Source organism: Otolemur garnettii, unplaced genomic scaffold (assembly GCF_000181295.1).
Source record: "Otolemur garnettii isolate 467f Iridium unplaced genomic scaffold, OtoGar3 scaffold00252, whole genome shotgun sequence".
Lineage (NCBI taxonomy): Eukaryota > Metazoa > Chordata > Mammalia > Primates > Galagidae > Otolemur > Otolemur garnettii.
Genome location: NW_003852647.1, coordinates 874,580 through 889,100, shown reverse-complemented (window position 1 = coordinate 889,100; position 14,521 = coordinate 874,580). Strand labels below are relative to the sequence as shown.

The 14,521-nt window shown below is 39.9% G+C and overlaps 1 protein-coding gene across 1 annotated transcript in view; it reads right to left on the bottom strand.

Annotated features, from left to right (window-relative positions):
• Positions 1-14,521, bottom strand: part of ADGRG4 (adhesion G protein-coupled receptor G4) — a 187,172-nt gene that overhangs the window by 166,895 nt on the left and 5,756 nt on the right. Inside the window, exon 2 of the mRNA XM_003802663.2 lies at positions 3,681-4,292. Coding sequence (XP_003802711.2) covers positions 3,681-4,292 — 612 coding nt within the window. The remainder of the gene's footprint in view (positions 1-3,680; positions 4,293-14,521) is intronic.

The window sequence follows — 14,521 nt, the reverse complement described above, 5'->3', positions numbered from 1 at the left end:
AAAAAAAAAAAGTTAAAATAATTGAAGTTGCAGAACAATAGGTATGTACATATATCTAATTTTTGGTTTATTAAACTATACACACCAATGTACATACATGCACACATACACACTTATTATAAACTTATAGAAAAATAAGCTTTAAAAATAGATACCTCTGAGGGGAGGATAAGGGTAAGTTTTACTTTTATACTTCATATGTTTTTGAATTGTTTAAATCTATTTTACTCAAACAACATGTATTACATTTGTTATTTTTAAAAATAAAGAAAAGATACTTAAAAACTACTCCCAAACTAAATTTCTAATGACCAGCAGCTTTGCTGTTATTATGATTGTTCACTGTGCTATTTAACTATTCCTGCAGGATCTCTGACTAAAGTGAATACTTGTTTATTAAACCCAGGTAGGGTTCGTGTTTTTCAGCCAATGTTCCCCAAAAGCCTTGTTCTCATGAATATATAAATATATATATAATTCATGTGTAAATAGATTTATTGAGATTTGTAGCCTAGCAATGTGCTCATTAAAATTTATTTTTTAAAGGTCATAATCCTTCTATGGACCATAAATACCAATTTATTAGTGAAAAGCTGAAGCTAGACATGTTGTCATTGCTCATATTTATTCATATATGGCCACCCTTTTCTCAGATGTCATATAGCCAAGACCAAAGTAAGAGAAATTCTATGGTATTACAGCTCCTTCAGTGGAGAGGCAGGCAGTGACTGCAGCTGGTAGCCTGATTTCCCAAGGTGGGTAGTCAGCACCAGCAACTCCTTCAAAGGAAGCCTTCAAAGGAGACATTATAACATATAACATAACCTGTTGGGAGCCACAGACTCCCTTGAGATATTCCCACATAGTGTGGAGGTGAAAAGAACATGGACTTTGCAGCCAGACAAATCTTTGTTCAAACCCCAGCTCTACTACTTGTATGAGTAACGACCTTAGGCAATTTACTTAACCTCTCTGAGCTTCTGTTTCCTCCTCTATAAAATGCCTGGCACAAGGTTAAGAACCCAAGAAAAAGCAGCAATTATCATATTATGTTAGAATGTGAGAGAAACTGTAGACTCTGTCCACAGGACCAAAATTCGCCTTGCCTTTTTTGGGTGTAGCATTCAATTTTAAGGGATTTGCCAACTCTTTCGAGGCCATTCTAGCCCTCCAATTAGGAACTGCTGGTTTAAGGTTTGGAAAGAACCCTTGAAGAAGGGTTAATAGTAGAGAGAACATTTCCTACCAGTTTTGCTTGATTGTCAGTTTAAGTTGACTTTTCTTTTATTTGTTTGGTATGATACTTTGGGTATCATGCCCACCAGGACTCAATCAGACCAAGAAGACAGACTGCACATTTTAAAAGCATACAAAAGAACCAAATAAATGAGGGTTGTCCAGCATTTTAACACACCAGTTGGATTTAGCTATTTCTCAGGAAAGTGGTAGGAAAGACCATGGCTATTAGTTGAACAGATTAGGTTTTCAAAGTCCATTGATATGTATATGGATGTAATAGGGCCATATTTCTTTTTTTTTTTTTTTTAGATCAAAGATAAAGTTACTCCATACTTCTTTGAGTGAGCTGTTTGGGCTTAACCTCCTAGCCCATAGCTCAGTTTTGTAATCAGAGTCAGGAAGGACTTTTATTTTCAAGGCCTCAGAAAAGAAAAGAAAATACCTTCAGGTAGTAGCACAAAGGAAGACTTTCCTGGTCCTTTGTATTGGTCTGGTCTCAATGAAACAGATATAAATCCCCTGGACCATGCCTTTGCAATTAACACAAACAGCATTCAGACTGCTGGTGAAAACATATCCCCAGAGTCTGTGAAAGGCCTCTTAGGCATGGATGGAGCCTTCGTCCCCTTCCTTTTTGCCTTTCCTCCCAAATACCCCATAAGGACAGTAAATAATACTCCTCTAAGAATAAATGAATGTTTCGGGAAATAAGAAAAAAAAAGTCTTGATGTTATTATCACTAACTACCCACGCTTCGGGAGTGCTGTTGCTGCCACTGCTGGAGAGGATTGGATTTGAAGGGAGAGTGGGGTTGTGCAGAGAAAAACAATCTTCTACCTCCTCCTTAAAACTAGAGAGAAGGAGAAAAAGACATGGGCAGTTCCAAGAAGCCAGTTCTCTTACAAGAAGTCCATTCCACATAGTTCTCCAATATCATCATTGCTCTCACAAGAAAAAAAGGAATTGATTTATAAATACCATTCCTCCCTAGAAGGAACCAGGATTCCTTGGTAAAATGGCTGATTCTTGGGCTGAGCCGAAAAAGTACAAGATGAGGCTGGAACAACGTGTTGTACCAGAAAGTAAGGAAAACACTCAAAGAATGACAAAAACGAGTCAAAAGGACACGGGAGACAGATTAAGGGGCTCTCACTGACCAATTCTGGGCCAATCTGAGCAACAAAATAAATGATAGCAACAGCTTGTAACCCACCAAATCAAATGACCAAAATGAGCATCCAGAAGTTAATGCTCATATAATAAACACATGAATGAACGAATGAATGAATATGCAAGAAGAGAAACTTCTTCCTTATAATAGAACACCAACTAATAAATGCACCAAAAAAATGGAGTTTTCAAAATGATCGTTTTGCAACTATTATAGTCATTAGTGAATCAGGCAAGAATCACCAATACATTTAAAACTACTGGGTGGAAGTTTGATAAGAAGAGGATCGTTACATAGCCTCTGACTAACTCTTCAGAAATTAAGAATTACAAAGGAAAAAGAAGTAACTTTACAGTGGAGAAATCTGACGGACATCACCAGAATCAGGTGAGCAAAGTTATTATCATGAGTAATGAGACAAATTGGCACCATGTGTCTACTGACGCCACGGACTGAGAATACAGCATCACTTCCGTGATATTCTCGCCCAAACTGCATAACCTGAATCTAATCATGAGGAAATATTAGACAAGCCCAAATTGACGGATGCTCTACAAAATAACTAGACTGTATTATAAAAATGTCAAGATCACGCAAGACAAGGAAAGACTGAGAATGTATTCCTGATGAGAGTCTCCAGAGATATGACAACTAAATGCAATGTATGATGCTGAATCGGATCCTGGCCCAAGCAAAAAATAATTATAAAGGAAATTATTAGGAGAGTTGTCTAAATTTGAATATAAACTGTGAATTTGATATCAGTATTACATCCATATTAAATTTTCTAATTTTGATTATTGTAGCACGGTTAAGTAAGAGAATTCCTTGTTCTTAGGAAATACACACCAAGGTATTTCAAGGTAACAAGGAATCCCGCCTGCAGCTTAGTCTCAGATGACTGAGAAACAGATAAGTTGCGTGCGGGTATGTGAGCGTGCGTGTGCACAGGGACGGGAGAGACGAGAAAGAAGGATAAAGCATATGAGAAAATGTTAACCATTGGTGATTCTCCGTAAAGAGTGTATGAGTTCTTTCATCCTATTCTTGCAGTATTTCTCTAAGTTTGAAATTATATCAAAACAAAAGGTAAAGGAGAATAGTATTTGCTCTACATTAAAAAATAGATATAAAAAAAGATAGATAAAACTGTGGCAAGCGTGGGCCCCTGGGAGGAAGACAGAGCCTTGGTGTAGGAGTGGATTAAATGCAGCACTGAGCAGAAGAGTATTCCATCAAAGCCACCCTTGGAAATTTATAAGCTACTTACAGCAGCGCAGTCTCCTGTCAACAGTTGGGATGATCTTGTTGACGAGCCAAACGTCTTCTTCCCAACTAACTACATTTCCATCTAAACACTTCATAAACTCCTCGCTTTCCAGGATGTGATCCCAGAGTTGAAAGTAGTACAAGCTACCAGGAAAGCTAGGTACATTTTTATCCTGGCTGTCTCTATTCTTGAGAGAGTTTCCTAGGGCCAGCATTCCATTAGATGTCAGATTCTGCGGTCGATCCATTACTACCAGTATCCTTTGTTTATTCAGGAAGATCTCCAATGTGCCCTTCACACCATCCCATATCAAGCATACTGTATGCCATTGAAATGGAGTCAGATGGTAAGGGATATAAAAGGTCTTGCCCAAGTTGTATACTATTAGCTGCTGGTGGTCTCCTGCAAGTCCAAGGTGTATATTTTCTCTTTCCGGGAGAGTGTTATTAGTAATATAAGAGAAGGCCGTCCAATAACTTGAGTTGTCATCTATGAATGTCAGATCAATACACGCTGTGAATCGGCTGAGTTCAGGAATGGTGTTGTTCACATTTACGTAGGTGTCAACCCTTTCATAAAAATCCAGCCTTTTTCCTTTTAGCGAAAGCATATCTGCCCAAATTTGGGGAAGGGGAAAGAGAAAACAAATGAAATTTTAGTTACAAATGTTTTCATCACCACCTTTGGCAATACAGTCAAATCCTGATTATACAATATAATTCTGAGTCAATACTGGTGCAAATAAGCAAAAATAGTAATATACAAAAATCATCTCTATTTGACATTGACAAGTGATTTTTTGGCAGGAGAGTTTCTTCCTAATTATACTTTGTCTGGGCTAATAGGAAAAGTTAGATTAGTGTTCCTAAAGTACACACCAGCTGGACAGTTCGGATAGGCAGTTGCAAGTGTGTGGCTAGTATAGGGGAAGAGGCCGAAGCAAAGGCAGCTTGGAATTCAAATTTGCTACACATAATCCTTACTCATATAATCAAAAGAGAACTACTTCCGCCCACCTAACTGCCTTATTATATTCATGGGGCAACAGCAATTTGTTTCTCCATTGCTTTTTCCTGAGCCAAATTACCTGATTTATTATGTCTCTAGAGACCGCTTCTTGCTGGGAGGCTCTGACAAAGGGCTGAAAGGTGACCAGCTGGATAACCCTGAAGCTCTGGGGCTTCTGTACGTACTCAGGAGCGGAAGAGATGGTACTGCCCTGAGTGTATCTGGATGTCTTCCTTCCATCCCCTCACTAACAGAGTGGTGGTGGCTTTAAGGCTCTCTGGATGGCCCTGGACCCAGTTGCCATTGGCTCTGGAGTCAAACCTCTTGGGTTAAAAATCCCAGCTCTAACACTGATCAGTTGTGTCACTTTGAACAAGTAGCTTAACCTTCTGGTGCCTCAACATTTGTGTCAGTAAAATGGGAATTCAGAGCCACACTGTTGTATGTCTGTCCAACTCTAATGTAGAACTCTACCGTTGGCATTAGTCTCTACCAGGTGACAGCCCTTACCTTAGGGGATTATTTGGAAATTAAGTGAGATGATGTATGCAAAGCCCTGTTAAATACTGCTGAAGTAAACGTCCATTGGTACAGTCTTTTGGTGGGCAGTTTGCCAGTATCTATGAAAATTAAAATTGTGTATGCCCTTTGTCTCATAGAAAGCTATTGATGAATGGTGATATTATCACCACTACAAACTTCACACCCCCAGGCCACTGGGCAAATATCTGAGGATTGCCTACCATCAACCTAGTTCAGTCCCAGTACAGCCCCAGCCAAACCAAAAAGAGCTTTATGGCAGAATGGTACTGTAACCTCTCCCTGAATTAGAGTTGTAATGTTGGGACCACCATTCTACAAATGGTGAGAGGCAGAACAACACACTGCAGAGACTGCCAGGAAGTAACTACTTCCCTGCTTCTGGGAGATACCCCCAAACAAAAGCTTCCAGACATCCTCCAACCATGTGGTATATTCTCTCTCCATTCCTCTACCAAACATCCTCCAGAAGCAAATAAGTGCCTGCATAACCCTGCCCACACGCATACTCACACACACACTCACCTGTCCGCACTCACATCCATGTGTGGGAACTCATACTATCCACTTGCTATTTCTGAACTGCCCATTGGTGGATTAGCAAATGCTTATTTCCATCCCTAGTTCATGTGATTATATTATCTTATCATCTTTCATGTGGCTAATAAATCAAGAGTTAATCCCACAAAATGATAATTGCTATGAAACGGGTCTCAATTATTGGTCATTAACTTTGCTTTTCTGTTCAGCCCTCCAAAGTGACGTCAAATACAACAGTTAAAGCCTGGTTTTATGGTGAGCATAAATCTCCAGGGTTTTGCTTGTCCCTTAAAAGAGACTGTATCATAATCTCTCTAGTTCTACAAGGGCCTCACCTCTCTGCAGTCTACTAATTTAAAACCAGCAGCCAGAGGACAGGAGAGAACAATTTACAAAAGCAGAAATACAAAAGCCAGTAACATAAAAAGATGCCACCTCACTATTTTTAAGCACAAATTAAAACAATAATGAGATGCCATTTTGCCCACTAGATTTCAGAAGACTGAGAATCCCCAGCATTGGCAAGCCTTGGGGAAATGAGTCATACTTATCCACTGCTGGTGAGAGTGCCAATTAAGTAGTATTTTTAAAAGGGAAATTCGCCAATATCTATGATAATTTTAATTGTATGTATACTTTTGGCCCAGAAAGTCCATTTCTATCAATTGATTCCACACAAATACATACATATGTATACACACACACACAAAGATGTGAGTACAAGGATATTTATTGCAGCATCGTTTGTAAGTAAGAACAGTTGAAAACCCTACATGTATAAACAATAAGTGACTAATTAGGAAAATTGCTACCTCTATACAATGAAATGTTAAACAAGGTAGGCCTAGAGAGTCATAGATAGACTTTCAAGACTTAATATTATGTGAAATAGGAGTTACATACATGAAGGTCTAGGATTTTCCTACTGAAAAATAAAAGAAAAAGATGTGTGGTAGCGTAAATACAGGAAAAAAGTTTGGAAGAACACACATTCAGCAGTTACGAATGATTGCCTTTAGGTGTGAGATTTAGGGGGATTTGTTTTGAGATTTGGGGGGATTTTTACTTTCATGCTACTTATTTCCATAGCATTTGCATGGTTTATTTTTTGCTTGTTTCTTTGTTTTTGTTGAGACAGACTTCTACCCTAGGCCCTAAGCAGAGTGCAGTGGCACTGTAGCTCACTGCAACCTCAAACTCAGGCTGGGGGCATCCTGCTGCCTCAGCCTCCCAAAGCTGCTGGGATTACAGGCACTCACAGCATTGCCCAGCTGGGTTTTTCTTTCTTTCTTTCTTTCTTTTTTTTTTTTTTTTGAGACAGAGTCTTAAGCTGTCACCCTGGGTAGAGTGATATGGTGGCATCATAGCTCACAGCAACCTCCAACTCTTGGGCTCAAGTGATCCTCTTTCCTCAGTTTTTCTATTTTTAGTAGAAACGGGGTCTTGCTCTGGCTCAGGCTGGTCTCCAATTCTTGAGCTCAAGCAATCCACCTGCCTCAACCTCCCAGAGTACTAGGATTACAGGCGTGAGCCACTGCACCCAGCCAGTTTTTCATGTTTTTCATGTCTCACTCTCGCTCAGACAAATCTCGAACTCCTGAACTCAAGCAATCCTCCCACCTCAGCCTCCCACAGTGCTGGGATTACAGGTGTGAGCCACCATGCCCAGCAGTATTTGCATGTTTTAAATAATCATATATTACTATAATCAGAAAAATAAGGATGGGTGGATAAATAGGTAGGCAACTTGTGGCCTTACTTGAGATTCTGCGGACAGAGGTAAATTCTTCTTAAATACGAGCAGGAGTGCAATGGAGTGGAATCCGAAAGGCCAAATTTGAGTCCCAGTTTTGCCTCCTACAAGTTGTATGTACATGGGCAATGAATGCAGGTGAAAGCTCTCAGGACAGTGTCATGTATAGAGTGAGCACTGCATACACATTAAATGCATAACTCACATCACTTCTTTGTGCCTCATTCTTCCACGATAAGATGGGAATAATGACCTACCTCGCAGGTATATTATAAAAGATGATGCAATAATAACTGATGTTTAGGTCATGTATGTGAGCATGTGTAGAAATGGTGACGTTCCCATGTAAGTGGCAGCTGCGATGTTTGCCAACGTCACTATTAGACGCCTCTTTCTTGCTCCACGACCTCTTTTACACCCTCACATAGGCAAGCACACCTTCCCAGAGCCCTACTGCGGCCTCTGGGGCCTCCAGCAGGGCTCTGAGGAGGCTGGGCTGTGACAAGGTGGAGAGGGGCTCTGCACTTCCGTTTGGCTAGGCAGGTACCGTTCTCTGCTGGGCCTCTCAAGGGCTGGCTTCACAGGCCACTTGTGTCTTTGCATATGATTTTGCTATCCATTGCAGATGTCTGCTTGGATGCTGCCATCTGTTCCCTGGCAATTTTCAAGTCCAAATTGCCTGATTGCTCCCCTGAAGCGTGTTCTCTCTTGTCTCTCTTCATCTCTACGCCTTGTTTTCTTTTATTTTAAATTACATTTATTGTTTTCCTTAGTTTTTTTTAAAGTGTTTTTTCCATTATAAAAGTGATACTGTATGTATTTTTTAAAGAAAAAGTATAAGTATTTGAAAGTATAAGGATGAAAACAAAATTAGCCAAAGAGTCTTGCCACCCAAAAATAAATGCCTCTAACATTTTGGTCCATGTCCTCTGACTTTCTTTCTCTGCACAGACTTTGTTTGTTTCTATGAGGTGGAGATCATATTGTATGGAAGATTTGGTCCCCTGCTTTTTTCCCTTAATGTTATAACATAAGTGTTTTCCATGTCCAGAAAAGCTCATCATAAACGTTATTTAAATGGCTGTGTTACTGCCCCAAGAGTGCCAAGCACTATTTCATTTGTACTGGAAAGTTTCACATAAAATAAAATTTATCATTTTAACCATTTTAAAGTGTGCAATTCAGTGGCATTTATCATATTCACAGTGATGTGCAACCATCACCATTATCTATTTCTAGAGTATTTTCATCACCCTAAAAGGAAATCTTGTACATTAAACAGTCACTTTCCACTTCCCTCTCCTCCAAGACCCTGGCAATCTGCTTTCTGTCTCTTTTGCCTATTCTGCACATTTCATGTAAACAGAATCAGATAATATATGGTCTTTTTTTGTTGTTTTTTGTTTTTTGAGACAGAGTCTCACTATGTCACTCTTGGTAGAGTGCCATGGCGTCACAGCTCACAGCAACCTCAAACTCTTGGGCTTAAGCAATTCTCTTGTCTCAGCCTCCCAAGTCTCAGCCTGTAGCTGGGACTACAGGTGCCCACCACAACCCTCGGCTATTTTGTTGTTGTTGTCATTGTTGTTTAGCAGGCCCAGGCCAGGTTCAAACACACCAGCTCCAGTGCATGTGGCTGGCACCCTAACCACTGAGATACTAGCACTGAACCAATATATGGCCTTTTGTGTCTGGATTCTTTACTTTAGCATAATGTCCATGCATGTTGCACTATATATTAGTACTTCATTCCTTTCCATGGCCGAATAATATTCCATTACATGGATATACCATATTTGGTTTATCGATTCATGGGCCAATGGGCATTTGGATTGTTTCTACCTTTTGGCCATTATGAATAGTGCTGGTATGAATGTTCATGACATTTATTTTGTTTGATTACATGTTTTCATTTCTTTTGGGTCTATATGTAAGAACAAAATTACTATGGCATATAATGATTCTATGTTTAGCTTATTGAGTAACAGCCAAACTGTTTTTCACATTGGCTGCATCAATTTACATTTCTACCAGCAATGTATCAAGATTCCAATTTATCTACATCTTCACCAACACTTGCTCTATTCCACTTACTTCTTGTTTCTATAGCCATCCTAAAGGCTGTGGAGTGGTATCTTGCTGTGGTTTCGATTTGCATTTCCCTAATGACTAAGGACATTGAACATTTTTTCATATGTTTATTGGCCATTTGCACAGCTTCTCTGGAGAAATATCTATTATTCAAGTTCTTTGCCCATTTTAATTGAGTTGTTTGTCTTTTTGTTGTTGAATTGTAAGCATTCTTTATATATTCTTGATACTAGAACCTTAACAGATCTATGACCTGAAAATATTTTCTTCTATTCTGTATTGTCTTTTCACTTTCTTGATAATGTCTTTTGATACCCAAACATTTTTTATCTTAATGAAATAAATTTTTTTTTTGCAGTTTTTGGCCAGAGCTGGGTTCAAACCCGCCACCTCTGGTATATGGGGCCGGCACCCTACTCCTTTGAGGCACAAGTACTGCCCTTAATGAAATAATTTATCTGTTTTGTCTTTTATTCCTTGTGCTTTGGTGTCATTTCTAAGAATCTATTGCCAAATCTAAGGTCATGAAAATTTCCCCTAATGCTTTCTTCTAAAAGATTTATAGTTTTAGTTCTTACACTTAAGTCTTTCATCCCCTTTGAGGTAATTTTCATATATGGTGTGAGATGGCAGGATATAACTTTCTTGCACATAGTAGGTGTTTTATTACTGGATAAATGATTGTGCCCTTTGTTAGGACACTGAGTTGGAGACTGATGGGTGGGCAGGTGGAGGGCTGTCTGCTGTGCAAACCTATCAGAGATGTGGGTGAAGCATCTGGCATACAATGAGAAGTTCTAAACATATGAACTGAACTTGTGTCCTGTCTTCTGTTTTAGGAGACTTTTGGCAAAAGATCAGTGAGGAGTTCTCTCTCCCTGTAGCAATCATTTTAAAAATCAACAAGTGAAAAATTTAGAACTATAATAGACAGACAAGCTGAATATATTTTTTCTTCTCAAAGTCCCTTTATTTTCTACTGAAAACAGCACTAAACAACCAGCAGGCATGTTCTGTACTGGTTTTCTGCCTTTTCTTGGCAAAGTTTCCCCCTAAAATATTAAAGTGCATCAAAGGTTGGGGGATTGAGATTCCAGGTGCACTGTCCTGCACATCTCAGGAGGAGTAGACAAATGAGGTTCTCCCATGATTCAGACACCGTGGGCATGATCTGGTCATTGTTTCTCCCCCAGGAGGTAACGTGTTTTCCTCTTTTTAATCCTGGTCCAAAGAGCCTGGCACAGCATCAGTGTCTATGTTATTAGTTTTCTCAGGCTGCCATAACAACACACCATAAACTGAGTGACTTACAGAAATTTATCATCTCAGTATTGGAGGCTGGAAGTCTAGGGTCAAAGTGTTGGCAAGGTTCATTCCTTTTGAGGATGGTAATCTTCTTTTTATAAAGGTATCATTTATATTGGACCAGAGGTCCATGTTACTCCAGTATGACCTTGTACCTTGTCTTAACTACTTACATTTGCAATGATCCTATTTCCAAATAAGATCATATTCTGAGGCCAGTTGCAGTGGCTCACACCTGTAATCCTAGCACTCTGGGAGGCCAAGATGGGTGGATTGCCTGAGCTCACAGGTTCAAGAACAGCTTGAGCCAGAGAGAGACCTTGCCTCTAAAAATAGCCGGGCATTGGTGGTGAGTGCCTGTAGTCCCAGCTACTTAGGTGGCTGAGACAAGAGAATTGCTCGAGCCCAAGAGTTTGAAGTTGCTGTGAGCTGTGACATCACCGCACTCTACTAGGAGCAACAAAGTGAGACTCTGTGTAAAAAAAAAAAGATCATGTTCTGAGGTATTGAAGGTTAGGACTTTAACATATCAATTTTGGGAAGACACAGTTAAACTCATAATACTGTATAAGGCCCCCCAACCCACCTGGAAATACCTATCAGAGGAGGAAGAGAAGGCAGAGAAGATTTGGGGAAAAGTGCTCACAAGCAGGATTAGTTGTGTTTGTTCATACTTTAGAGAATCAGGCCACTCTAGGGGTAAGCACTCTGCCAGGGGCACTCCATGACTACATCAACTGAGAAATGTCACCACCCACTCATTTACATATTATATGAAGCCTTTACCTAAACAAGTGTTTGCCAGGCTCTTAGTATCACAAATCCTTGAAAACCAATGTTCTAGAGCACTGAAAAGCTTGGTAGACTATGTGCTGATCTAGTAGACCACCCACAACTGTCTAAGTAGATAGCATAGATAGGTGCCTGGTACTGGGGAACTCCATTACCCACATAACTATGGCCTTAATATGAACAACCACAAAGAGCCACACTCACTGCCTGCACTTCCCACTACTCTTGCTAGTAACCAGGATAATCCTAGGATAAACCAGATCTACCATACCTAGAAGCATCCAATCCTGAGCTTCATTTCTGCTACCAGTCACAGAATTATTACCCAGCACATCCCTCCTCCAATACCTAAGTTGCTGCTTACATGTATGGCAAGAATTCCTCTCAGAACGGGAGCCAGAGAAATTATCCTCACATAGTAATGTGATTGTTCCTTCAAATCTTAGATTCAAGGCCCCTGTTTTACCCAACAAAATGGATATCCTTACTCATAAAGCCAGAAACCCCTTGAAAATTTCATTTACTAAATGATGATGATCATTGAGCACTGACCATGTTAGTGGTGAATGTTAGAGTGAATATGACATAAAAGGTCCCTAGCCTTGACAATGTACATTCCAGAGAAAGAAGCAGTACATAAACAAGTAAAAAAAAAATTACAAACTAAAAATGTGCTCTGAAAGAAATTAACATGCTGACGAGCTAGGTAATGGCAAAAGCGGGGATGAGGGGAGTGGGAATGTCTGCAGCATGTAGGATGGTTAAGAAAGGCCTCTCTGAAGAAGAGTCATTTTAGCTTAGTCCTAAAAGATGGATAAAGAGCCATGGTTATGAAGATTTGGAATAAGAGTGAAGCACACACGGGTAATACTATCATGTGCAAAGACCTTTCGGTGGGACCACACCTGACATATTCAAGGAATAGCAGGAGGCATCTGTGTCTAGAGTGGAAGAAAAGAGAGTAAATATGATAGAAAATAAAGCCCAAGAGGCAGTGAGAGATCAGGTCATGTAGTGCTTTTTAGGTCTTATTAAACACCTTGAATTATATCCTAATTGTGGTGAGAAATTATTGGCAAGTTTTTACTAAAAGAGTGTCATGATCTAACTTGATATATGAAAGGATTGAAAGGATTGTTCCAGATGCTGTGTTAAGAGCAGACTGGAGCAGAGCAAGAGTACAAGTGGGAAGACCAGTTAGAAGGCTTTTTAAAAGTCATCTGAGAGAAGAAGATGGTGGCACAGACCATTGTGGAGGTAGTAGAAATGGTAAGAAGAAGGAGAAGGAGGAGAGTAAAGAGAAGGAGGAAAAGGAGGTGAGAAGAGAAGAGAAGGGAAGAGAACCAATTAAGTGTGGTATGAACTAGAATCAATGGATTATATCTGGAAGGTGAGAGAAAGAGAAGAATGCAATATGGCCACTAGGTTTGGGTAATGTTGTGTACAGAGAAACCATTTCCAGAAGAAGAGAGACTGCAGATTATTATCTGGCAGTTAAATTACTAGGCCCTCTACCTCCCTACCAAGGTCTCTATGTTGTGATGCTCCCATACTCCTTGGAATGCTAGACTAACTCAAAAGTGTCCAGGTAGGTTGAGCATGGTGGCTCACGCCTGTAATCCTAGCACTCTAGGAGGCCAACCTGGGTGGATTGCCTGAGCTCATAGGTTCAAGACCAACCTGAGCAAGAGCAAGACCTCATCTCTAAAAATAGCTAGGTGTTGTGGTAGGCTTCTGTAGGCCCAGCTACTTCAGAAGCTGAAGCAAGAAATTTGCTTGAGCCCAAGAGTTTGGGGTTGCTGTGAGCTATGACACCAGAGGTGACAAAGGAAGACTCTGTCTCAAAAAAAAAAATTAAAAAGTATCTAGGTAATAAAAATTCAAGCCAGGGATCTTAGAACCCCATCCATATCTGGGAAGTGAGCAACATGAAAAAGTAGCCTTTCAGACCTACTTTTCAGCCATGTAATGTCCCATCAATATTTTCACTGTTGATGAAGGAAATTTCTATAACTTACTAGCCTGAGACAAAGTACAAGGTTGATCATCCATCTAAATGGCATGCTCAGTCACTCAACAAACAGGCTAGCACATGAGCCTTTCTCATCTGTCCTATGCTGGCTACAAAAGTACCATGGCTGTGCTGACTCTAAGAAATATATATCTGAAAAAATTAAAAAGAAAAAAATGTATGCATCAAAGCTCTTCATCTGAAAGGTGTCTGTGTAGGTATAATTTTCTAGCCAGAATCTCTAAGTATTGTGAGACAAAATGTCTGAAAGGTGTAATTTTCTAGGCCAGAATCTCTGAGTATTGTAAGATAAAATGTCTTTTCTTGCACATGAAAGAATGCTTAACATCATCAGTCATAGGGAAATGCAAATCAAAACCACATTGAGGTATCATTTCATATTCATTAGGATGGCTATAATAAAAAAAGACAGATAATAAGTGTTGGCAAGGATATGGATAAACTGGGACACACAAACACTGCTGCTGGGAGTAAAATGATGCAGCCTCTGGGCAGTGCCTGTGGCTTAAAGGAGTAGGGTGCCAGCCCCATATGCTGGAGGTGGCGGGTTCAAATCCAGCCCCGGCCAAAAACTGCAAAAAAAAAAAAATGATGCAGTCTCTTTGGCTGTGAAAATGATCTGTGAGCTCCTTAAAATGTTAATTGTAAAGTTACATATGACTCAACAATTCTACTCGTAGATATATTCACAAGAGAAATGAAAGCATATGTTAGCTCGGCGCCTGTGGCTCAAGCGGCTAAGGCACCAGCCACATACACCTAAGGTGGCGGGTTCGAATC